General features: G+C 50.7%; 1 protein-coding gene across 1 annotated transcript in view; it reads left to right on the top strand.

Annotated features, from left to right (window-relative positions):
• NTRK3 (neurotrophic receptor tyrosine kinase 3) overlaps positions 1-24,307 on the top strand; it is a 371,594-nt gene that overhangs the window by 289,627 nt on the left and 57,660 nt on the right. The window contains exon 14 of the mRNA XM_021680526.1: positions 21,023-21,153. Within this exon, the coding sequence (XP_021536201.1) occupies positions 21,023-21,153 (131 nt within the window). The remainder of the gene's footprint in view (positions 1-21,022; positions 21,154-24,307) is intronic.

The raw sequence follows: 24,307 nt of genomic DNA, 5'->3' as shown, positions 1-24,307 counted from the left end.
TATACACTTATATTTTATTTTACATATGTATTTACTATATTATATAGATAAGCTTTATTGGGTTATTATTTACACATGTATTGAAGTATTAATAACATGTATTGATGTATGACTGATGAATATATATTTATATATCAATAATATTGAGGTAAATAATACATGTATCTTAAAAATTTTGAAGCAATTAATACCTCAATAAAGTTTATATGTATAAATTTTATTTTACACCTGTATGTCAACATGTGTATATATCAATACCTATTTATATATCTATATAGTGAGAATTCTCCTTCCTACACCTGTCCCTCATCTGTAGGTTCTTCCTACCACCACCACCATCACCACAGTGGTAAACTGTTATAGTATGTCGTTACCAATTATATATGAACAAATATATATAAGCAACTATGAAACCCATTCTTGTTTTTCCTCCATATTTGCAATATATCATACATATTATTCCACACTTTTTAGTATGCCCCTGCCAGTTTCTCGAAGCTCTTAGAGAACTTTCTCATTCTCTCTTTGGAAATAAATACTATTCCATTGTATTAGTGTATTCAAATTTATTTAATTTCCTCACAGTATTTTCTCATTTTTCTGCAGTGGTTTGAACCTAAATATATGAGCTAGAGATATGATTGAACCTAAATATCATATTAATACAGGGCCAGATATCCCCCTTGGCTAGCTGGTCTGTTTTGTGTATGTAACCTATATGGGGTTATACCAATGTGTACTGTCCATGGTAATATATGAGAATGGGGGTCCCCACACCTCAATAAATAGAGGATCACAGCATGATTTTTAATGGCTGGATAATATTTCCCCTTGTGGATATACCATATTTATTTCTTTTGTCCCTTATGTTTGGAAACTCAGATTATTTTATTATTCAATTCTTATGAATACCAGACCAGGTATTTCAGAACTTCAGGTAGCTAGGCTGAGCAAGGGGGAGGGAGATGGCTCTGGTAGCCCCCACCAGAGGCACTGTTTTTTGGCATCACTGCCTTGTGGCCCACAAGAAACACCCCTGGGTATCTAGGGGTTCCCCAAGCAGGTACCCAGCGGACAATCTTTACAGACAGCTGTCTTCTTATAATAGAGAGTTGACATAGGAAAAGCCATCTCCTTCTAAGACATGATGGCTTCAAATCCCGGGATGCACAGTTGCTGAATGCAGGGGGCGTTCCTTTTTCCCAGGTGACTTCAAAACGCTGCCAACGTTCCCATAATGTTCTTCCCCCAAACACTCTCCCGGTCAGGGCCTTACCCAGTCTTCGGGCTGGGAATTCTGAACTGCACAGTTCAGAAATGTTAATGGGATTCTGAGTGAAGCTTCTAATCTCATATGTCGTACAGATGACTAACCAAGAGCGGCACCTGGACTTTCTCAAGGTCAGGGTGAGGGTTGGGAGGCAGTAACCGTGTATCCTGACCTCCTGCTCTGGCCTTTAAGCAGGTGGCCTCCCGGGAACACACTGAATGGGACATGACAGCAGAGATGGAAAGCGGCTTACGAAGGCCACAGACAAGTTCAGAGTGAGGCATTTCCAGCCAACCCATTGATCTGGGAACCAGGCAGAGGAGGGGCCCAAACTGGTGAGAAGTCAGCCCCCTGGAGCAAATCCAAGGAAATAGCACCAGGAAATAGGAAGGGGTGGAGATTGATCATGAGCTTATCGAAACCGGCAGCTTTTTCGGTCAAGGGATAGCTATGTGTTCTCTCTTGCAGCTCTCAGTGGTGACAACAAAGCCCATGCTGGGCCTCCAACATGCCTCCTGCTCTTTTTCTAAAAGGGCCCTTAGTGTCCTTCGGTGGGGGAGGGGCATGGGACAGAAACTGACAAGGAGGAGAAATGTACCCTTCCTTCGTCTGAGTTCCTGGGCTGGAGATGAGGTCCTGGGGACAGGGAAGGTCCATGGACAGCACAGCAGGTGAGACAGAAGGCACACAAATTTATGGGGGCACATGAGCAGAAGGGGGTGGTATTAAAGATCAAGATCTGGTAGCAACAGGAAAGGGAGGAAAACAACCCGGGCTTGGGAGGAGCATTGAAGTCGAACCAACAAGTGCAATTAGGGTTTGTGTCACCCTACAGCCCAGGCAAGCTGTTCGTTGGTCATCCATCAGAGCCGGCTGCCAAGATGCCATGTTTATTCCAGGATCCCTGGGTGCTGGTCCTTTCTATCTGCCAGGCTGAGGGAGGGACAGTGGATGCCAGCCTTGGATGCCTGCTCAGGCATGTGTGGCCCACCATATGAGGCTCGCTGGCATCCTCCTGCAAGCCAGGGTAGCACAGGATGGGAAGGAACTCTGAGAGACTGCCCTGCCCTCTCCTTGCATGGGATTGCAAAGAGGTAGTTGCAGGTGATTGGAACAGGAGTTAGCTTCTGATGGCCAGGCCAGAGGGCGGCCCAGTGCCCTCACCAACACACCAGTGATCATTCATTGCTCACTCTGTCTAGCCATGCCCTTGGCAGGACCTGCCCCAGCTCCGGAAGCAGGGGCCGTCAGGGGGTCACAGCGCACAGCCAGGAAGTGGCCCTGCCCCTGCAGCCACTTTGACCTTGGTTGGCTTCCTGCCTGCCTGACTTCTCCCTCTCCCTCCTCTATTCCTGGTACAGCTGACATGCCATTCTGCAAATCTGTTCATGCTACAGGACTCATCATAGTGGGTGCTTGATAAATAGTTGTGCATTTTTCAAAAGTTATTAACTCAGGCATTAATTACATACTTTCCTTTCTAAAGATCTCCCAGCAAAGAGTGCTTTCACTCTCCCTGGAAGTCTACCCATACAACTACCTGAGGTTTTTTAATGCCTCAGTGACACACACATGACCTTAATTGTGTTCATTGATTTAATGAATGAGATGGTTGAATGATTGGAACTTAATGCAGAGGGCGGGGCTATGCATCAGGGTTGCAAAGATGATTCAAATCTGGTTGCTGCTTCATAGGAAGATGCTGTGCACAATGAAATCATACACAACATTGTGATAAATATCTCTATGTTTGGGCTCTCCAGAATTCCAGCGTTCTGATCATACCCATTCTGACAAGATTAGTGAGCGCCCCAAGTCATCTTAGCAAGATGGCTAAGGGTGAGAGAGCTCAGGTAAGCTTTGGTCAGACTGTGAAGGACTTGAGGTTCACCAGTGTTGACTGAGGACTAAGGAAAAGCCATTTGATTTGGGCATCAGGAGATCACTGTGACACTGTAACAGGTGGGTCACAGGGTGAGGTGGTAAGAGGACAAAGCCTTGAGAAATGCGTAGGCAGCTCAAGAATGGTAGACAGCACAAGTGGTAAAGGACCCATCAAAGAGTCTGGTGATGAAGGGGTGGCATGTGAGAAGTTTCTAGGGGGGGTAGGTAGGGTCAAAGAATGCTTTTTATTAGGATTGGGGAAACCTTACCCTGTAGGTTAGAAGTCAGAGGGAAGGAGAGACCCACAGTACCAAACAGAGGTAAATACAAGTTGGCAACATTCAAAAAGTAGATAGGAAAAGCTGAGGACAAAAGTTTGAAAAGAAGAACTCGATCTAAGACAAAAGGGAAAGCTAAAAATGAGGGAAGTAAAACAGAAGAGAGACCATTGAGGGGATTTTTGTTTCCTTAGCGAGGTACAGAACAAAGTCATCCAAGTTGGTTTACACTGGGGGAGTTCTTCTGTTGTCACCTTGGAAGGAAGTTCTGGGTCAGCCTTCTTGGGAAAGGGACCCAGATACTGATGAACTTTATCTCATAAGGGAGGCAAACACTACCTGTTTTCACTACGGTGAGTTTTGGCTGATCTCCATTTCCCTGACTTTGCCTGCATCAGAGCCAGATTTCTGGGTCTGCTCCCCCCTTTGCCTAGTGGGATGCCGCTGAGGAAAGCACAGCAGGCAACATCCTTCATCCTTTCCCACCTTGCTCAAGTGAGAGCTTGAGCTCAACATGGCAGCAAGCTGGCTCCATACAAGGATGTTCCCCCCTCCCCAAGTGTCCAGAAATTCAGCGAGTCCGGCACCTTGCCTATTCCTAGCTGTTACCGTTGAAAAGGTTCATGGAGCCCACCCAGTTACAAGGTAGTTGAGGACTTTCCAGTTGAAGAAATGGCCCTGTTTGTTGGTGTCAGTGGTTTCATGATTTAATGCTGTGATCGAGCCTGAGCTTGGGTTTAGAGCCTCAGGTTGAGAAGGTGGGATTTCAGGAGAGATGAAGAACCTGAGGTTCTGATTTTCTGTAACTTTGACATTCTTGAGTTTGCTGCTGGAATCTCTGCTCAGATGACCATGGTCTTCAGCTCAGTACTAACTCAGAGCTGTGATTGCCCTCCTGCTGGGGCCTGCCCTGGTTTAATAACTAGCATGGCTGCCTGGGTTTCAGAATTCAGTTCTGCTAAAGCTGCAGCCACCTCATCTTGTCCTGGATCTCTAGTCCTCACTCAGTGTTTTCAGAGTCACAGGAGCCTAGGTAGCAGTGATAAAAAAAAAAAACCCACCAAGGCAGTCACTCATCTATTTAACCAATAGGCTTTGGCTGCTGGGGGACAGTTCTGATGGAGAGACACAAGGAGTCTTAGCTTTCGTGGAGCTGCCTTTCCCTGGGAAGGCCAGATGAGAAGCAGATGGATAACTAAGTCGGTGAGACAATTTTCCAATGGCCATCACGTTGTGCTATTGCTGAAAATGAAACCAATGTCCCGTCATCGAAGTGACCCTTTTCTGTTGAAGGGCTGCAGAGCAGACATTCTGGGACAGGTAGTGGCTGCAGTCCAGGCTCTAAGGTGTCACCTAGCTTGAAATATGTGAGGAGAGAAGGAAGGGCAGGGGGGAGAAGAGTGGAGGGGAGAGTGGGTGCTAGAGGAGGGCGGGTGATGAGGTCAAGGGGGTAGAAAGGATCAGATCCCATAAGCAATGATAGAGCAAGCTTGGCTTTCATTCTAAACACAGATTTGAAGTAGGAGAGGGACGCGAAGCTTCCTACTTTGCTTTTTATTAAAGATGACCCTGGCTGGCTGGCCATGTTCCAGAACGGGGGATGAGGGACAGGAGTGAGGGGCAGAGGGAAGAATGGATGCTCAGTTAGGAGCCCATTGCCCGGATGAGAGGCCATCACAGCTTGGGATGGCAGTGGCGGGATGGGAAGAAGTGGATCTCCTGGGGATGGGGACAGATTTAAGACATGTTTGGAGGCTACAGTCAACAGGATTTATTGATGGGCATTGGTGGCATGTGGGAAAGAGCCATCAAGGAAAGCTGGTAGGTGAGGGGCTTGTGTCACTGAGTGAATGGGAGTGCCATTTATACACAGGGAGGCCCTGGGGAGGGCAGGTGCAGGGGTAAGGAGTGAGATTCCTCGTTTGGCTGTGCCACGTGTGAAAGACCACTAGACCCCCATGTGGAGATGGTAAGGAGGGATTTGGACAATGAGGATGATTTCACAAGCCAGATGATGGCTGAGCATCCTTCAGATGAAACTCTTGGAGCCCTACCACACATATGCTGTTCCACCCCGTGTCTCCAAGGATGCCTGGGGATGTGGAGGCTGAAATTGTCTTGCTCTTATGAAAACTTCAGTCTCTGCTTTCACTGGGTTGGGTGACTTTACAGGCTGCCTCAGCATCTGTATGGACCACTGGTCTTCGAATCTTCATCCCCAGTATGTGAAAATGCCTTCTGTTAAGTGTTTTATGCTCAGAACATCACACCTACGTGAAGTGTGTGTGTAGAAGTGGCTTTTGCTATAGTTTTGATGTTATGTGCCAGCAACACAAATCAGCAAATATTGAATCTTAGACATTTCTGCTCAGAAAAGTCTTCCAGCTGCCCCACCAACAGGCCACCCCCATGCTGCTAGGCTCCCCTTTCTTCTCTCTCCTGTTCTCGTCCCAGGGAAATCCAGTCACCGCACTTCAGTGTCCACAACAATGTCGTTCCTTCCTTGCTCAGCAGGGAGCTGCTTCTGCATTTACACAGACGAATTCATGTGCTTTGCCAAACTATGGGCCATCTACTTCCTGTCTAGCCTCCAGCAGTATGGAGAACTAACATGTTCCTGGCTTCCTTCATGGTCTCTGAGAGGCAAAGGAAGCAGTAAGAAGATTGATTTCTCACTTACATGAAGTGTGTCACCCCTCCTGGAGGACAGAGTGACTACATTTAGATTAGACATGAACATTTATTTCCGCTGTGCTGAGAGCCCCTATTGGCCCAGGCTGCTCTCCACGTATGATCTCATTTAATCTTACAACAATATCATGGTCTGAGCGCTCTTATTAGCCCATTTCACAGATGAGGAAACCAAGGCTCAGAAAGGTAACACAGCTAGTGACAGTGAAGCCGGGGTTTGAGTCAAGCCCAACCTCCCACAGGGAGGGTGCCACCAGTTGGAACGTTCCCTCTGTGGGATTGTGGTCACCAAGACGATGAAGATCTTGATGATGATGATGATGAAGACGGTGGTGACAATACCTGACCTTCGATGATGATGGCTGATTTAGGTCCTTTCATACATGTTTTACACGTACCGACACATTTATACTCAACACACTTCTATGAGGCAGGCAATTATTTATTTATTTGTTTGTCTGTTTATTTATTTATTTATGGATAAAGAAACCAAGAATCAGAGAGTTAAGTAAGTTTCCCAAGGCCACAGAACAAAATGATTGGAGTAGACTGAATCTGATCCCAGGCAGTCTGGTTCTGTAAATTGTGTTGAGCGGTGTTGGCCACAGAGAGCCAAGCCGTTCGGTTAAGGAGGCCACGAAACCCGTTATGCCTCAGGGACCTGAAATTTCTAGGCACAACCGGATCACTGAGGTGTAGTGGTCAGAGTGAGGCCATCTTTCCTGGGCAGCTTTCCTCTAGACGACACCCTCCTCCCTCCACCAGAACCCAGAGAGGCTCAGTCTGTAAGTACCTGCGGGAGCTTGACACATGTGATCCAGGCATTTTTTACTGCTATTGTTGGTGGGTGACAGAACTAGAACATTTTCCATCTGACTGTTGTGTGAAAGTCATTTTTACATATATTTTCACATTTATACGAGAAGAAATTGAGGCTCAGCGAGGATAGATTGCTTTCCCCCACAGCCGTATCCCTGGCGCCTCAAAACCAAGTTAGATGCACCTGGCAGGTGCCCCCGTGGTCCTCTCCTGGCTCCCCCCGCAGGGTGCATCATGCTGGATCGGATTTGCCCGTGACTCGTCTGCCTTCTACGCTGGACCACTGAGCTCCAGGAGACTGTCTCATTCCCCACTGAGCCCCCAGCACACAGCCTGGCTCCTGACACACACTGTAACTCAATGCACATTTGTTGAATACGTTACAGAGTGAATGAGTATATGGTCCCTCAGCAAGTAAGTGGGGGAGTCTAGGTGGGTACCCCCATTTCCATTACTGTCAAAATGACAATTTTTGTAGAACTGGCCTCTTCTCTGTCCAGTTTCCCCACCATGCTGGGGGCAGGGGTGGGCCAACGGCTGTACCTGGCAGGTAGGTTTGGAGCAAGGGCTCCTTAGGGGGGCCAGCATGGGGGGACGTTTTCCAGCTCTCTCTATGCCCTTCTCAGCCAGGACCCAGACACAGAGCACTCGCTTGCCAACGTACTATTCAGCCCCTCTGGAGGCTCCATATGCCAATGTAAAAGCTACTCCAAGTGCTTCCCACCTGCCGTGAGCTTGTCATGTGTCGCCCTCCAGCTTCTCTGTGCCTTGCCATGTCCCCAGATCTCCCGACCCTCTGTAGTCGGCAGTAAAGAACAAACAGCCTCTGTAAGCCAGGCAAACGGCCCCATTTGAAGGCCCACAGCCTGGAGCGATCAGAGTTTTCTATAGCTGAATATGGCAGGCAGAGAGGCTTCTGCAGACAAATTCCCGTGTTCGGTGGACAGGTGCAATAGGTGTGTCCTTAGAGGACGGAAGACCTTTGAAGTGATGCTCGCCTCTGTGTCTACAAGTGCCGAGGCGCGTGAGCGTTGGTGAGGCAGCCCAAACGAGCAATCTCGAGTAAGAGAGTGGAAATGAATCTTGGTCTTAGCGCTCGCTGGAGGCCTGCCCCTGTGCTCAGAGGTTTACAGGCTGATGTCATCTCATTTGCTTACAAACATCTGAGAGGGAATCACAATCAGAACAGATATCCTCTCAGAGAAGTTAAGTAAGATGCCCAGCATCACACAGCTAGTCAGCAGAGCTGCGAGTGTCTGATACCAACTCTGGGGCCTTGAACCATCCTGGCATAAGAAGTGCCTCTCCACCCCTGCTCTTTCCACGCCCGCGGGGGCAGAACACTGGGTTGTCTTGTGGTTCATTCTTCCTACTGCGTTCCTGAGAAATCTACGGCCAAGGAATTGTGTTTTTGAGCAGTAAAAATTGTTATGAAACAATTCAGACCCCCTAAAATCCCCGTGGCTATCAGGAACTTATGTATGCACTTATAGGTGCTTTTCTTTATTAATCTATTTCTAACATCCACTAAAGTAAAACAGAAGAGACCACACACCAGGTGGAGAGCATGCCATGGCTTTTCACATGTGAAATTAGTAATCACGACTCTATGCAGCCAATTCCACTTACCAAACGCTGGTCTGCTAGAGACCTTTTTGGGGGTCTTCTCATTTCAGTGAGACATTTATCAAGTGGTTTTGCTCTGTTGCAGATCACATTTTTTTTTCCCATTTTTTTTTTTCCTTGACTGGTCTTTCGATCCAAATACTTAATTCCTTCCTGATTTTATAACTTAGATTTCCTAAATCATTCCACCTAACGCATGACCCAGAGTAACTGGGGAATTCACATAGGTTTGATCCCACATCTCACAGATATGGAGAAGTTAGACAAGATGACGCCCATGGGTAATTGACACAAGACACATTTCCAGGAGGGGGCCATACTGCCTGGTCATTCAGCTTCTACACACTTTCTGTGCTGAAAATGGGAAAGTGGGTAAGTTCCCAGACAAGAGACACAGAAGAAAAGGGCCAGTCTATAGAGTAAAAGAGCTGGTGTGGGAAACGGCTTATCTCACTTCGTTCCTCTGGCTTCAGTCTGTGGGCCCAGGAAGGCTGTGTCAAGAGAACCATGCACAAGGACTGGCCTCTCCAAGAGCTGGTGGGAGGGGGATGGCGGCCTAGGCCTGTGGGCCCCACTTGTGCCTTGTGCTGTGAGCCTTTCACACCTGTCTGCGGAGCCAGCAATGAAGATCTATGTCAGAGAAAAAGAAAGTACACATATTGAAAAGGTCAGACAGGAGCAGAACAGCGGCAGGAAGCCGGGAAGAGCGGGCCAGTGATGAAGGACAGGGACCCACACGGTGGGGACAGGCAGGCAAGGGGGTTGGAAGGGCTTGTTCTCAGAGAGTGAGTGGAGAAAGGGGTGGGTAAGCGTCAGGAGAGGGAGGTTGCCGTGGTCTGTGGTAAAGATGACTGCAGTGGACAGAGGGTGTGTTGATGTCGCTATATCAAGCAACCATCTCTTGAAAAATGAGAGGAGGGAGGTCCCCAAGGCCAGTGGAAGAGGGGGCTGGGGTCCCCCAGCAGGGGATGGGAGCATGGCTTCTTTCCAGGCTCCTGAGTATGTTCTATGTGGATTCCTGAGGCTCATGCCCTAGAACCCCCATCTTGGTGTTTTGGAGACTACCTAAGAGTGTCCAGACCCAACAATGAGAGCTGGCCACGTGTCAGCAGCATGGATCTAATGATGTCCAATGAAGACTTCTTCCCTCCTGGTTTCCTACTGACATTGGTCCTAACAGCCATTTGACCCCCAATTTCTGGGATCTTCCAAAGCCCAAACGTCTGTGTGGCTCCATTTCTTTTGGCACCAAAAGAACCAGAAAGAATGATCTCCTGATCCGAGGCACCATGTACGTGTGGCTGATGATGTTATTTCTGCCCTAGAAGCAGCTTGGAGCGTGAGTAACTCGGATAGACCTAGTTGGAGCCACCAAGCCCATGGAGGGATTCCAGGGTCAGGTGGGCCACCAAGCCTTCCACTGATTCCAACTTTTTCTTTGTTTTGTTTTGTTTTTGGTGGAATTACAGGGTAGGGGGAGGTTCAGGAGACAGGCCAGGAAACCACCGGCCGGCGCATTGAACATCTGGTGTGGGGGAACTCTTGGAAGTCAGCTCAGAGGATGTGGGGAAACACCTGGCAGAGCGCGCGGGCTGTGGCAGGGGAGGCTCGGATCCGGGATGGCGGAGGCCGTGTGGAACGAATCTGCTGGCTGCGCCCAGCTCAGGCTGCCCACACCAAGGGCCTGCATGGCGGGGACCCAGGGGCTCTGGCCTCTGACCTTGAACCCATCAGGGACAAGGCTGAAGAGAGGGAGGACCAGAGCAGGAGGCTTGGAGAGGGGGAGGTGCCTGGCAGATGCCTCAGCTCTGGGAGTGGGAACTGGAAATGGGAACATCCCCTTGGAAGGGGCCCAGCTGCTGACTCCCCAGGCCCCCAACAGCCTCCTCTGTCTATGGAGGTGGGCTTCAGGGCTCTCCAGCAGTCTGGTAGAACAGGTGTGGTCAGGTGAAGGGAGGTCTGGCCAGGAATCCTGGGTTGGGCTTGTGGTGAGCCAGCAGCAAGGAGCATTCTGTGTTGGGGGTCTAGGAAGGAAGCGTGTGGGTGCTGAGCTGAGCTGGGAGCACTGAGGGAGCTGTCAGCCTCTCGGGCAGGGGGAGGATGTGGGGATTAGCAGGTGAGGTTTGTCACCACAACCCCCCCCCCCACCCACCAGTGTGGCTGGGGGAAGACAGGAAGCAGGGGGCCCAGAGCCACCTGAGAGGAGTCTCCTGCATAGGTATGTCCTAGAAGATCCCAATTATGTCCTGAGTCTCAGCCCTGCATGGAGGAAAGATGAATCTTTCTTGAAAGACCCCGAGGGCCCCATAAGGGGATATGCATTTCTAAATTCTCAAGTCTCGTGTCCTGCCTTCCCTTCCCGTGAGAACCCCAGCTCCCCCTCTCTCTGGTGGCTGAGCTTTACCTCCTGCTTCAGGCAGAATTGGAGTTGACCCTTCCTAAAGAAAGGCCTCCCAGGATCCTAAGACAGGGTCCCATGTCCTCAACTGGGTTACGTGCTCATTTCCTAGGGTTGTCTAAACTAAACTCTTCATTGAGTTTCTTGCTGGAGGAAAGAAGGAGAGCAAACACACTTCTTCAGGCCACAAGACAACAGCCCCTTTTGGCAGCTGGTGAATGTGGGAGATCTAAGGGCTGGGCCTGTGCCCGCAAATAACCCAGGGTTCTGTGTCTCAATATACCCAGCGTATATTACAAACAAGTCTCTCAGTGGCCTTTGCCAATGTCATTCGCTCTCTTCCGTGAGGTAGCAAATGTATGCTGAGCTTGTTTTCTGTGAACTACCTGGGGTGAGCTGAGTTCATGTAGGGGAAAAGCAAAGTAGGCAGAGGGGGTCCCAGGACATCTGTTTCTGCACTAGGCATAGACAGGCTGGGGGGACAATGAGATCTTGAAGAAGATCGGGAGGAGATCTTATGGAGAACGTGGGATCAGAGTCGCTCTTGGGGCATGGGCTGATTTCTCCTAGTGGAAGCTGGAGAAGGGTAACCAGATGGAAGAATGGTGTGGGTAAAAACGCACCAGCATGAATCCATGAAGGGAGCTCAGAGGACAGTGGACGAGCAGCCCCTCCATCTGTCAGACCTATTTTATGTATTTATGCAGGGAATTTATGAGGGGAAACGCCTGGGGATTTGGGCCAGGTTAGCAGAGTTCTCAAATAGCATACCAGAGACCCCCCTGGAGACACTGATGCTATTGGACTAATGCGTTGTTCTAAGCATTCAACATCTGTGTCATTTAAAAATACCACAAAGTCATGCAATATGCACTTCTTTTTCTTTCTTTTTTTTTTTTTTGCTATCTCCATTTTACAGGTGAGGAAATTAAGGATCAGAGAGATTAAGTAACCAGAGAAGATCATGGAAGGTTTAAGTAGGGAGCAAGTGGGAGGAAGACATGGGCACGTTCCTTTGTGAAGCTTTGTAGCCATTATTATACATATTTACACCCTTCAGACAGGTTACTATACATGCAGAGTTTCACTGAACCCTCATGACAATGCGTGGGGTATTTTCTTTATTTCACTCATGAAAACACTGAAGCTTGAGCCCCGCTTAGAAAATTGCCCAGGTCTGTTCCCTAAGATGTATTGTTGGACGTGAATTCCTACCCGGTTGTGCCTCATCCCAAAGCTATGTTCTGGCTCTTGATACTCGTGCTTACTTACAAGAAGGCCCCCTTCTTGTCCCTTTCTTCTTCTTTTTGAATTTGTTTTTGTGCATTTGGATATATTGTTGCCTCTGCCTGTATGAACCTTAAAATACCCATTCCTCCCCCTCCTGCCTGAAGGGGTTCGGTTTCCTACTGGACCTAAGGGAGCTGGTAGTCTTCAAGTTCGACGACACATTCCGTGAGTGGGTGACTTGTCCCCTGGTCCTCCTCTGGTTCACCTGGTAGTTCTCCTAGGCATTTCTGTTTCCTGACCTCAAGTTGTCTATGTGAAGGTGCATCCTCACAACTCCATGGTGCCAGGCCATCTGTGTCTTGGCCTCGAGCTGCACAGCTGGAAGGTACACCCTTGAGCACATTCTGCTCTGTGTTTGCTGGTGAAAAGCCATAGTGTCCCAGGAGGGACTTGGGGGACAGAGTTAGATGCCAGGGTTGAGAGGACAAAGCAGCATCCCCGGGGAGCTGCTGTCGAAGGGCCTCTGGGGAGACCGAGATGCAGGACAAGCCCCTTGTATGGGCATTTGGAGCAAGAGTTTGTCACCGTCAAGTTGGAAAGAAAATATCCAGGCCAGAGGAGAGGGGAGAGAATGGGAAGCCAGGCAAGTTGCTGGAGGGACCGATTTCCAGTTGGAGACTGAGCTTCATCTTTCAGCACCTAGCAGCTCAATTCCAGATGCTTTCCTTGGGGAGTTCTTTTGCTCTTTACTCTCGGCTCGGGCAGTCAATGCTTAATGAGAGCCAGAGGGGTCCTGTCACCGTGGGAAGGGCCCACGAGACCTGTAGATGAAGGAAGTAGGTACAGAAGGCAGGGTGGGTGAGGGAGGCCCCGGGTGTCGTTAAGTGCCCGAGCTCTTGGGTCGAGCTCCAAGGGGTAGCACCTGGGGGCGGGGACACATCTGAACTTCCCTCTCACTCTCTGAACTTCTCGTGTTGGGAAACGTGAGCTGGAAATCACCCCAGAACAGACAGTCCTCTGCTGATCCTCTCTCCACCGCTTCCAGAAACAGCAGGGTGTCTTATTTATTTATTCATCTCGGTGGGAACACGGCGTCTCGGAGTCCTAGCCCATTACCCCTAGCCTCGGGGCGCACACATGCCCCCAAGGGGAGACCTGTGTTGAGCTTTGTCACAGGAGATCGCAGATGCTTTCTGCTAAGAAGACGGGGTGCTGGGAGGGAGGCTCAGGATGTGGGTCTCAGAACTATCCTGCTTCAATGTGGTCCTGGTTCCTGGGGCCAGTCTTGGAGCCAGGACATAAATAAGGCTGCTCTTCGGAACTTTCTGGATCCTTTTCCATTCTCACTCATCTTTCCTTTCTTTTTACTGCTCCCTCAGCCTCCCTTCTTCCTCCCTCTCTGTAGTGTTCTTCTCGCTCAAGTCCCTAGCAGTGATTCAGAGGGTTTTCTCATCCCTTCGTTCACTTGTCGAATATTTAGTGAGGACCAGCTGCGTGCTGTGCCCTGTGCTGGGGCCCAGTGTATGGACTTAACAACACACATCATGCGTGGGTCTCCGACTTGAGCACCTGCCAGCCCCCTTTGCCAAGCCCTCGAACTGGGCAGGGGAGCCCCAATCCAGCTAGAGGAGCCTTGGGATGGGACCCAGACTGGCCAGCAGCCACCTCAGGTTCTGACAGTCCTGAGTCAGCCTCACCCCGGGACAGCCACGGCTGCAGACAGTGGAGTCCTTTTCCCTACCACTGTTACCCCCATTTGGTGAGTAACGGGGGGCACATGCTAAATTCCAGACCTCCATGAACAATTCTGCCACATTCCTCAGTTGACTCTCCAGCCTCTGAAAGGTCTTCTCTTAGAAAGATCCTTGACATGAACTCAGGAGGTCCTCTTGTTTTCCTTGCCCACGAATCATCCAGGGATTGCTTTGCAAGAGAGGTTTACTGGGATGGGCCAGCCACGCTCCGCTCCTCCGTCCACGGGGAGGACTGACCGGGTCGGCTGCAGGCCACAGCTGGCCAGAGCTTACCTGCTTCTGCTCTTGGGCAATACCCGAGGGGAAATTAGTTCTAGTTGCCCTGCCACCTGTCGGCCGGAGGCCAGATGCAGCCGCTGGGGCCGTGAGGAGCAGGGAGGAGGGTGCGTCTCGAAGGGCAGGCAGAAATTCCTACCTCTAGCAAAAGCAGGAGCCCTGCCCTCTCTCAGCAGTCTCCTTCCGCCTCCAAGACGCAGAGCTGGCCCTCTGTCTCCCTCCTGCCACTTCAAACACCCACAGTTGGAGCTCCGGGAATGTTATTCTTCCTTTTAAAGACATTCCATTTCATGTGTAATTAAATGTGTGGTAGTGAATTGATGCTTTCTTCTGAGCATTTTTGGCAGCCCGAGACCCTCGGGTCTGGCTAGTGCAAAGAAAACACACACTTTTCCGAGATCCTCCCTTCTTCTCTTGTTCTCTCTTCCCCCCACTTTCCTGCCAAGACTCTCCCCCTCCTAGCACATAGGACTCACCTCGTAATGTGAGAGCCCCAAGGCTGGGGAGACCCTCTCTTGTTCTGTGAGGCATCGGGGCCTTGCATTTGTACCTTTTGGTGCCATCCTCATTTCCAGAAGCCGTCCTTGCTGCTCCTGTTGAGCTCGGGGGGTGACGACCCACGGTGGCAGGAATGGGTTCCGTCGGAAATGATTCTCTCCCCATCCTTATAGATATGATTGGTTTCCACTGGGTGCTGTTGCCAGTTCCAAAAGCAGCGCCCTCCCTGGGGGTGGGAGGGGCAGAGGCTAGGGGGCTGTCTTGAGTGATGGGGGGCAGGGTGGCTCAGCCTGCCTAGACTCTAGAGTCTGAGGGCCACCTCTCACTGCTGGGTGACCTTGAGCAAATTGCTTCGTCACCTTGAACTTCGGCAGCACGTTGTGTTTAAGACAGCTGTGAGGACAAGGGAGATGAGGCGTGCTGAGCACTTAGCACGATGCCTGGCTCCGGGGATGTGCCCTCTCGATGGGACTTATTTGTATTATTAACAAGGGCATCAGGGGATAACAAGAAGCTCAAAGAGACGAGCACAGAGTAAGACGGAGGCGCTGGGAGATGTCTCCACAATGAGGCTGGGACCGAGTTAGGCGCTGGGTAGGACAGCAGGCCGGGCGAGCAGGGAAGGCAGGCTGGCCAGGAGAGCCCATCAGGCCTCAGCTAAGAGAGCACCCGGCCAGCCCTGAGGGGTGCTGGGAGGGCCTGCTTCTGAGTCCCTTAGGAGAATAGCCTTCAGGGAGGGATGGTTTCTGTGCTGCCTGCGTGCCTGGCCTCCTACGACAATTGTCAGCCAAAGCACGGAGGGGGCCCGTGGACTTCTGTGAGGACATCCTGGGTCTGACTGAGGGAGCATGCCGGCTTTGGGACACTGACTTCGCTGCCTGGCACATAGCAGAGTCAGGACCACCATTATTTATAACCACCAACCCTGGGACATCTGGTTGTTGGGGTCTCTTCCTCCTAATCAATAGTAATCTTTAGTAGGTGGCTGTCTCTGCCTTCGATGTCTTTATTCCACTGTCTGACCAACCTCCTCCCGCAAACTGTTTTGGACTCTGTAGAGGGAGGAGGTTGGACATCTCGGTGGCAGCTTGGACAGGCTGCTGGGAGCCCCCCCCTCTCGAGTCGGTGCTGGCTCCCCCCTGCCCCCGGAGCAGCCTCAGCCATTTATTGCAGGAGAATATCTCGACCCCTCTTCAGGTTTCTTTCCAAGTCACTCTTCGGTTTGCAGTAGACTGAGCTCTCGGATAAAATAAAAATCCTGTAGAAGGGAAGCAACACACTTGTATTTAATGTCCCTTATGTGTCGAAGAGTCCTGATGACCTCTAGTATCCGGAAAGCGTGCATCTGTCCTCCTCACAACTCTGCTGGGTAGATAGTCACGTACCCATTCTACAGATAAGGAACTACGGCCCGAGGGTGGATACGGCAGTGAGCGGCAGGGTCAGGGTTCAAATACAGACCTGTCTCTTTTCCCCAGTCCTTCCATTTCTCAGCCACCCCGTTTCTTGTGGGTTTTATGCTTCCTCCTCCTGCCTGGTCAGCAGCATGGAGCAGTTTCTGGCCGGTACGTCTCCAGCCATGTCTGGCCTGCGGGCCTGTGCAGGTCACAGAAGGCACTGGCGAGGCAGTTCAGGTGAACACGGGGAGGACGAGGGCGATGACCACAGCCTGCCCACTGAGCTCTGCGGGCTCGGAGGCCTTCTGTATGGAGGTGGCTGCGACCTCCTTGGATTAGTGATTCTGCCCTGGGTCAAGCTCGCTCCAGCCCTTCAAGACCTTGCAGAAGTGAATCCCATACATGGGGTATAATTATCTTGGTCCTCGGTACAGAGGAAAATTCATGGAGCAGTAACTGAAACAGAAATCCTCATTCTGTTTCATCTGAGGAACCAGTTGTCCTGCAGGAAAGAGAAACCCTACGGAGGGCTTCCTCTGGCAGAGCCCAAGTGGGGGCTGTGTCGAAGGAAGGAGCTAGGGAAGAGTCAGGATAGAAAGTCCCAGGAGCCCCGTGTCATCTCCCAAAGACCGCTCCTCCTGGGCACTGGCCCCTGGCTCTCTGCAGCTGCCCCTCCTCCTAGAGACTGGGAGGTGTTCCCACGGCCTGGGCTGTGAATCCCTCTCCCTCCTCGTCCCCTGCCAGTGTCCCGGCGTCTGAGCCCTGTGACCCAGACTCTGCTGGGCCAGCCAGCCAGGCAGTAAAAGGAGATTGATGCCCTCTCCTCCTAGGACAATCCATCACTTTTTGGCGTGCGGGTCAAATGGCTTCACCAGAGATAGCTCTGAGCAGCACTGTGTGAGCTAAAAATAAGCACAAATAGGGGCCCAAATAGATAAGAGGACGTCAGAAATGAGAATGGCTCACTCCAGCCGTCCCCCAGGGCCTGTGCAGCGCCCTTTCCTCCCACACTGTTCCCCTCCCACCCCCCTCTCCTGGGGCCTCTGGGAAGGTGCTCCTTCCTTTTCCCTTGGGCAATAGCATCCCAGGAGGGGTGGGGTAAGAGAAGTCAGACAAGGCTGGAAGAAGGGGAAGATGGAGGGGTGACCTTCTGTGGACAGAATGGTCTTAGTGGCCACAAGGAAGGGGAGGACGGAAGAAAGGCCATCCTGAGTAATGGAAGGAACGTGAGCTCGGGAGCCATAGAAAGGAGAGAAGCCTTCCTTGGCCATGCTCTGGCCCTGTGAACTTTGGAGAGTTAGCCCTGCCTCCATTTTTTCATCTGTGAAAGGGGCACAATAACCCTTGTCTCTCGTGGTTATCAAAAGTGAATGTTGACCAAGGGGAAGGATTGGTCACAGATTCACTTCCCTTTGCCCTGCTTCTTCCTACTTAGGTTCGGGGATAAGCGGCTGCTCAGATGGTGTTTGGGAGGCTAGAGTCTTGTTGGTACATGGGGCTATCCACATGGAAGTGACTCGCCTTAATGCGTTTGGCCCACACCCAGCCTCTCTCCACTGAAGCCCCTCATTTGCTGAGCTTCTCATCCCCATGACCGGCGGGATGTTCTCTCCTGGGGGAGGATTTATGGCGGAATGGAATCTATATTTATTTTCCATCCCTCCCACCGCCCTTTCTAGATCTCACTGCCCTCTTTGTGGACTAAGCTCAGGTATTGCTCTCAAAATACTTCTCCCTGAAGACAACTAGGGTGAGCCAGGCCTATTTTATTCTGAGCCACTGGGTGTTTCCAAGTCTCTGAAGAGGATCCCTGTGCAAATTTGGGGAAGACACTTTGGTCCATCGGAGGCTTCTTCTTTGTGCTTGCAGAGAGCAGCAAAGTTCCCGGTAACGTGGTCCCCTGCACCCCCACAGCTGCATTCAAGGCTCTCGAGCCCTGGGGTACGGAGGGAGGTATGAGAAGTGGCTCCCTGTTTGCTGCCTCCACTTGACTTGTCTGAACCTTTCTGGGCCTGTGATTCTTACTGCTGAGGGAGGGAGGGGAGCTAGTGGGCTCTAAGACGTGGCCCTAGCCCGGCGTCTATTCAGCAGGCTGAGAGCGGGCTCTCCATGGAATTCCTCTGTCCCTCTGTCCTCATTCTGCTGTCATGGCAGCTGAGAATGAGAGAGCTCAGGGGGCTGGTGAGGTCGCTCAGCCCAGAGTTGGACTGAGGGATCCAGGAATTTATATACTGTTGCTTTGCCTTTGTGGGGATGTATCCAGAACATAAGAAGGTGAGAGAGGCATGATCTTCATCGTGTGGATGAGCAGTTGAGGCCCTGAGAGGGAACTTGACTCAGCCTAGGCCGTGCAGCTAGGTCGGGAGGAGGAGCCCCCAGTAAGTCTAGGATTGCAGGCCTTCAGGTGGCGAGAAATGAATAAAACATCTGTGGGCATGGGACTGTCTGTTAAGAGCTGGCTAATTCCTCCCCTACCAATGTCCATCCTGTTCCAGTGGTTCTCAAAGTGGGGTGCCCAGATCGGCAGTATCAGCGTCACTTGGGAACTTGCTAGAAAGGCAGTTCTCAGGCCCTAACCTGGACCTAGTGAATGGGAATCTCTAGGAGAAGGGCCCAGCAATGTGTTTTAACAAGCCTTCTAGATGATTCTATTGCAGCTCAAGTTTGAGAATGACACTGCCCTCTTCCAGTGCTGAGGGAGACTGGTGTTGGGGTGGGGTCTAGGGCCAAAGGAGGCTTGTCCCCTTGTGGTTTGGCTACTCGGGCATGTTCTGATGCTCTGGATTCCAGTCCCATTTCAGCCCCCAGGGGTGGACTTCTGACTTGGCCCTTGTTTCCCTTTCTTGTAAAATAATATCCACAATGATGCAAACACCAAAACACGCTGACATTTTAGAAGACTTGAGGAATTATAAACCTTCACATAAACAGCTCATGTAGTAGGTAAGTAGAACTTGTATTATCCTCCCACACCCATTTTAGACAAGGAAACTGAGTCCTAAGATGTTTTGTGAGGTGCCCCAGCCCATACTGTGTGGAGGACCCAGGTCTGGATCCGGGTGCCCTTGACTTCTCATTCCTCTCCAGTCCCTGCGTGTTCAGAGGTGGGGACTTGGCCTCATAAGGCTGCCTTCTCAGCCCATCTGCGCTCCGCGGCCGCGCCAGGACGCTCACCTTGTAGGACCCCGTGCATCATTACTGGTCACCTGGGAATGATTATGCAGCGAAGAGCAGATGGCCTCCCCCGAGAGGTCCTGACCTCCCATTTTCTCTCAGTGGGAGACTCTTTAGCCTTCCCCTTCAAGGCCAACAAATCCCATTCCTCAGAGGCTAAGAAATAGTGACGCAGGGTGTAGAGAAGGCAACCGATGTTTAATTCGCTTGTTGTAAAGACTGAGGCGAAGCCCTGCTGTGTGTGGCCACCAGCTGGCTGTCACATGGCCCGTGAGGAGCAGCCTGGGAGCAACGCTGGCAGCCTACAAGTCTGCCTTGCTGGGGAGGAGGGAAAAAGGGTCTGCAAATGCTTCCTCTCACAGATCCTCCCCGATAGGTCATCTGGGACATGGCGGGGAGACCATGAACTCTGATAGAAAAAACAAACAAACAAACAAACAAACAAAAGATTTATAGAGACTATTCTGGAAGGAACTCCCAAGCCAACCCAAACGCCAAAGCCTTGCAGCCACACCTGTCTGTTCCTGGCGCCTGTCTCCTCGCTCACGGGGACGGCCGGCCTGCCACGGTCCTCCGTCTTCAGTTTTTGACAAGGTCCTGTGAGACAGTCCCCTTTCCCGGCTCTGCGACGCTCTTCGTAACGTTCCTACAGGTGGGCGGTGGGCGTCTGCCCATTGCACAATAATGGCGAGGTCAGTGAGCATCTCCAGGCTTGTTCCTTTCATCATCAGCCCACTGCTTGTACTATTCCTCCGATAGCAATCTTTCCAAACAGGGAGGGGAGGGGGACGGCTGAGGTCACATCCTTGCCTCTTCCTGGCAGACGGACTTTAATAGGCTTGCTGAGGTGGTGGCAACCCTTCTCTGCATAGACCATGGTTCCGGGGTGCTCTCTGGACTTGGCTTTCATGATCTCAGTGGTCTTTCAGAGGAGCGAGATTTGTCAAGTAGAGGCTCCCTCCAGATAATTTTAGCTCCCACTTAGTCGTCTCCACCACAAACCAGACCCTGTGCTAGGACTGTTACAGCTACTCTTGTATAACAAGAGCCCGTGTGTGTCTGTGTGTGCATCTGTGTGTGCGCGCGTGTGTGGTTAGATTGTACCAGGCGCGGGCCAAAGTCTTCAAGTGGGCTCTCTCATTTAATCATCACAAGAATTCAGCAAGGAAGGTACGGATGGATGTTAATCCCATTTTACAGATGAGGACATTGAGGCTCTGGGATGAAATCACTTTCCCAAGCTCAAAAAAACCAGCAAGGAGGTGGGGGGGGCCGGGATTCAAACCTCACTATTCAAAGTGCAGTCCTTGGGCCCACGGCACACAGGCATCCCCGGAGAGTTTGTTAGAAGTGCAGATTCTCAGACCTACTGAGTCAGAACCCGCACGATGCCCATAGCCATTGAGACTGCCGTATGCATACATGCTGTCCAGCAACTACAGCTAATTATTCCAGAATCCTGTGTGTTAACTCCTATGGACTCTTGTTTTCCAGCTGAGGCAGCTGTAATGTAGACAGGTTAGGGGCGAGTCAGGGGCAGAGCCGAGATTGATTTGGTTCTGGGTCGGACTCACACCACAACGCAATGCCGTTTTTCATGAGTGAGTCGGGGTTCATGACCGAGTCTGCCTCTCCGTGCTGTGGACTCAGAAGCAGCACTCCCCTCTGTAATGAGGACAGGTACCTCGAACTGATGGGCTGCTCTCCCCTCTGTCCCCCTCCTACAGATGTGCAGCACATTAAGAGGAGGGACATCGTGCTGAAGCGGGAACTGGGAGAGGGAGCCTTTGGGAAGGTCTTCCTGGCCGAGTGCTACAACCTCAGCCCCACCAAGGACAAGATGCTCGTGGCCGTGAAGGTAACTCCCAGAGGTTTGCAGGCGCCAGGAAGCGGGAGGGGTGGCTGGGGGCCGGGGAGCAAGAAGGAGAGGCTCGCTCCGTTCTGGGTGTGAACTGGCGTTGTCAGATGCAATCGGGCCCTTGCTCCGAGGTCAGTGACGTTTCCTCTGGCTTCTGAAGCCTAAGGGGGCTGGGGGTGGGGTGCAGCTGGAGGAGCCAGTTTGCTGGTGAAAGAGCCTGGCTCATCCCCGTCCCCAGCTGCCTGGAAAATCTCTTGACATTTCTCAGGAACAGAGTTGAGTGAGGGGTGTGCGGCTCAAGGGCAGCAGACGTCCCTGGGAATAGAAGGAGAGGGGTGGGGAGGGTCAGCTACTAAGCACAGGGAGACTAGTGAGTGAAGTTGGAAACATTTCTTATAGCCCCCCTGGGATCCAAGTTCGGAGCCCAAGGGGCAGCATGCCTGAGGGTTACTGCCTCCTGGCAGCCACTTCGATGGGCCCAGTAACCACAAGGCTTCTGTCTTGCTGAGCCAGCTGGGCCAATCTGCAGCTGGAGTTGAAATGCATGGGGCAGTAGTTCCATGCTACCAGTTCCCTACCCCCATACTTCAGCCAGCAGGGAACAGCTTCTCCTGGAAACCACCGTTGGACAAATCATTGAACATGATTTGTACAGACAAGAGCCAAGGAGCCCCTTGGGGGCACCTGCAGGTCTCAGTGGCCTCCACGGGTGCCCCAGGAATGCTTCTGAGGGCAGTGTGTGAATTCTGCTTGCTGTTCTGGGCTGAGAGCAGGGGATACTGCTCCCCACTGAGGACGCTCACATAGCACCGGGGGCTCTGACCCCACCATCTCATGACGACCGTTCCCTGCTTCCCCGACTTTTGGGTCGGAGTATTCATAGTCTTTTTTTTTTTTAAGATTTTATTTATTTATTTATCGGAGAGAGAGAGCATGAGCGGGGGGAGAGGCAGAGGGAGAAGCAGACTCCCTGCTGAGCAAGGAGCCCGATGTGGGACGCAATCCCAGGACCCTGAGATCATGACCTGAGCCGAAGGCAGACACTTAACCGACTGAGCCACGCAGGCGCCCCTGTATATTCTTTGTCTCCTGTGTCTGCCGGTTGTGTCTGTCCACAGATGGCAGATGACGGCTTCCACGGATGCTGTTTAGCCCCCAGGCATAGTGGAAGGGCATCAGAGAGCCTGGGTGGGAGGCCCAGCCCTGCCACTGATGAGCTTTGTGATCTTGCACGAGACCCTTAACCTCTTTGGCCCTCAGTTTCTTTATCTGTATAATGGGAAATATAATATTTCCTCCTTAAAACGTTGGCGATTAAATCACATAACCGACGTAAAATCCTTAGTACATCGCTTGGGACATAGTAAATGCTCAATCAAGAGTAGTCGCTACCTGGTTTTATTACCATCGTTATTCTCGATACTGGTTTTATTGAATGTGCTTAGATACATTATGAACGACCTGCCAAGATTGCACTCACCATCTAGAATAGAGGGTGCTCAACTTTTTCTCTTAAAGGGCCAGATAGTAAATATCTTAGGCGTTGAGGGCCATATGCTGTCCGTTACTATGCTCAACTCTGCCCAAGAAGTAGGAAAGCACCATAAACAATAGGTAAACTGATGGTAGGCCATTTTCTAATATATATATATTTTACAAAAATAGGTGTTGTCTGCCAACCCATGATCTGGAAAATAAATAAAGAACTAGAGTATTTCCTCTGTGAAGGCTGATCATTATTATTGCTAGGCAGCCTGAGAATAAACTTGCTCACTGTGCCTCCGTAGACATGGGATGGTCAGATGAGTGAGGATGTCTTTAAATGGCTTGAACCAGGGAAGTGGAAAGATTTCTAATTTCGTCCCCAAAGAATCTGCACTTCCCTGAAACTTTTAATTTATAGGGTGACACGAATCCACTGGGCATTCCAGCATCCCCCTGGGGACTGGTAAATGAAATGGACATTTTTGTGCTTTGAGCAGGAAATGGAATGATGGCCCCAAACCTTGGGAAATGTTTCTCACTGAGCAGTCGGGGGTTAAGGGACAGTACCCAGATTGGATAATACAGAAAATGTGTTTCTCTGTTCATCCTTTTAAGAGGGTTTTCTTCTCTCCTTGAGTCTGGGAACCTGGAGGAGATGAGTGCCCTGAGATTATACACCATTTGCTGCCCAGGGGATCCACCCAGACACCATTCCCTGGAGAAGACACTCATCTCCTCTGGAGAAGGGCCGAGAAATGGTGTTTTCTGCTTCTTGTCCTCTTCAGATTTTACTCCTTTGTGCAGGCTCCTTCCTCTTGAGTTTGCGCTCATATTGGTGCAGGGTAATTGTGGACTTTCAGAGAACACACGCAAGTATAACCCAAAGTTAGGTTTTCCCAAAATTGTGGTTTTAAGTCAATTGGCAAGAATTTTTTTGCCCAGTGGGTGCCATGGGGGACAGAGAGAGACATCACAGCCTCTGTTCTGAAGATGCTTGCAGTCTGCTGGGGAGACAAAAGAATACCCAGGAAGGAAGGAGAGCAGGACAAGGCAGAGCATAATTTGGACATATGGGTGGTGTAAGACTGATGTTAAAATCACGTGATTCATATTTTAAAATCGGTGATACCATTTTGGAATAGTCACTTGACAGAGAATACACTTGTTCACAAGATCTCAGAGAGTCTCCTGATAGCCAAATAGCTGATGGGAGAATGAGAAAGGGGTCCGACCTAATTCATCACCAGAAAAATGCATATTGAACCATAATGAGATGCCAGTGAACACCCAGCAGAATGGCTAAATGGTGATGATCATACCAAATGCTGACAAAAAGTAGGGGGCAACTGCAGTTCTCCTCCTCTGCTGGTGGGAAGGTAAAGTGGTATAATCGTTTTGAAAAACAGTTTGGTATTCTAGAACATTAGCATACTGTGTGACCTAGCACTGTTACTTCTAAACCTATATCCACTAGGTATCCATCTTTCTTTCTATCATCTATCTATCCATCCACCTACCTACCTATCTACCCACCTACCCACCCATCCACCTACCCACCCACCTTTTTCTTTTCTTTTTTCTTTCTTTCTTTCTTCCTTCCTTCTTTCTTTCTCTCTCTCTCTCTTCCTTCCTTCCTTCCTTCCTTCCTTCCTTCCTTCCTTCCTTCCTT

The sequence above is a fragment of the Neomonachus schauinslandi genome, chromosome 9 (assembly GCF_002201575.2).
Source record: "Neomonachus schauinslandi chromosome 9, ASM220157v2, whole genome shotgun sequence".
Lineage (NCBI taxonomy): Eukaryota > Metazoa > Chordata > Mammalia > Carnivora > Phocidae > Neomonachus > Neomonachus schauinslandi.
Note: the sequence above shows the minus strand (reverse complement) of the source record. Positions and strands in the feature narration are given on the sequence as shown.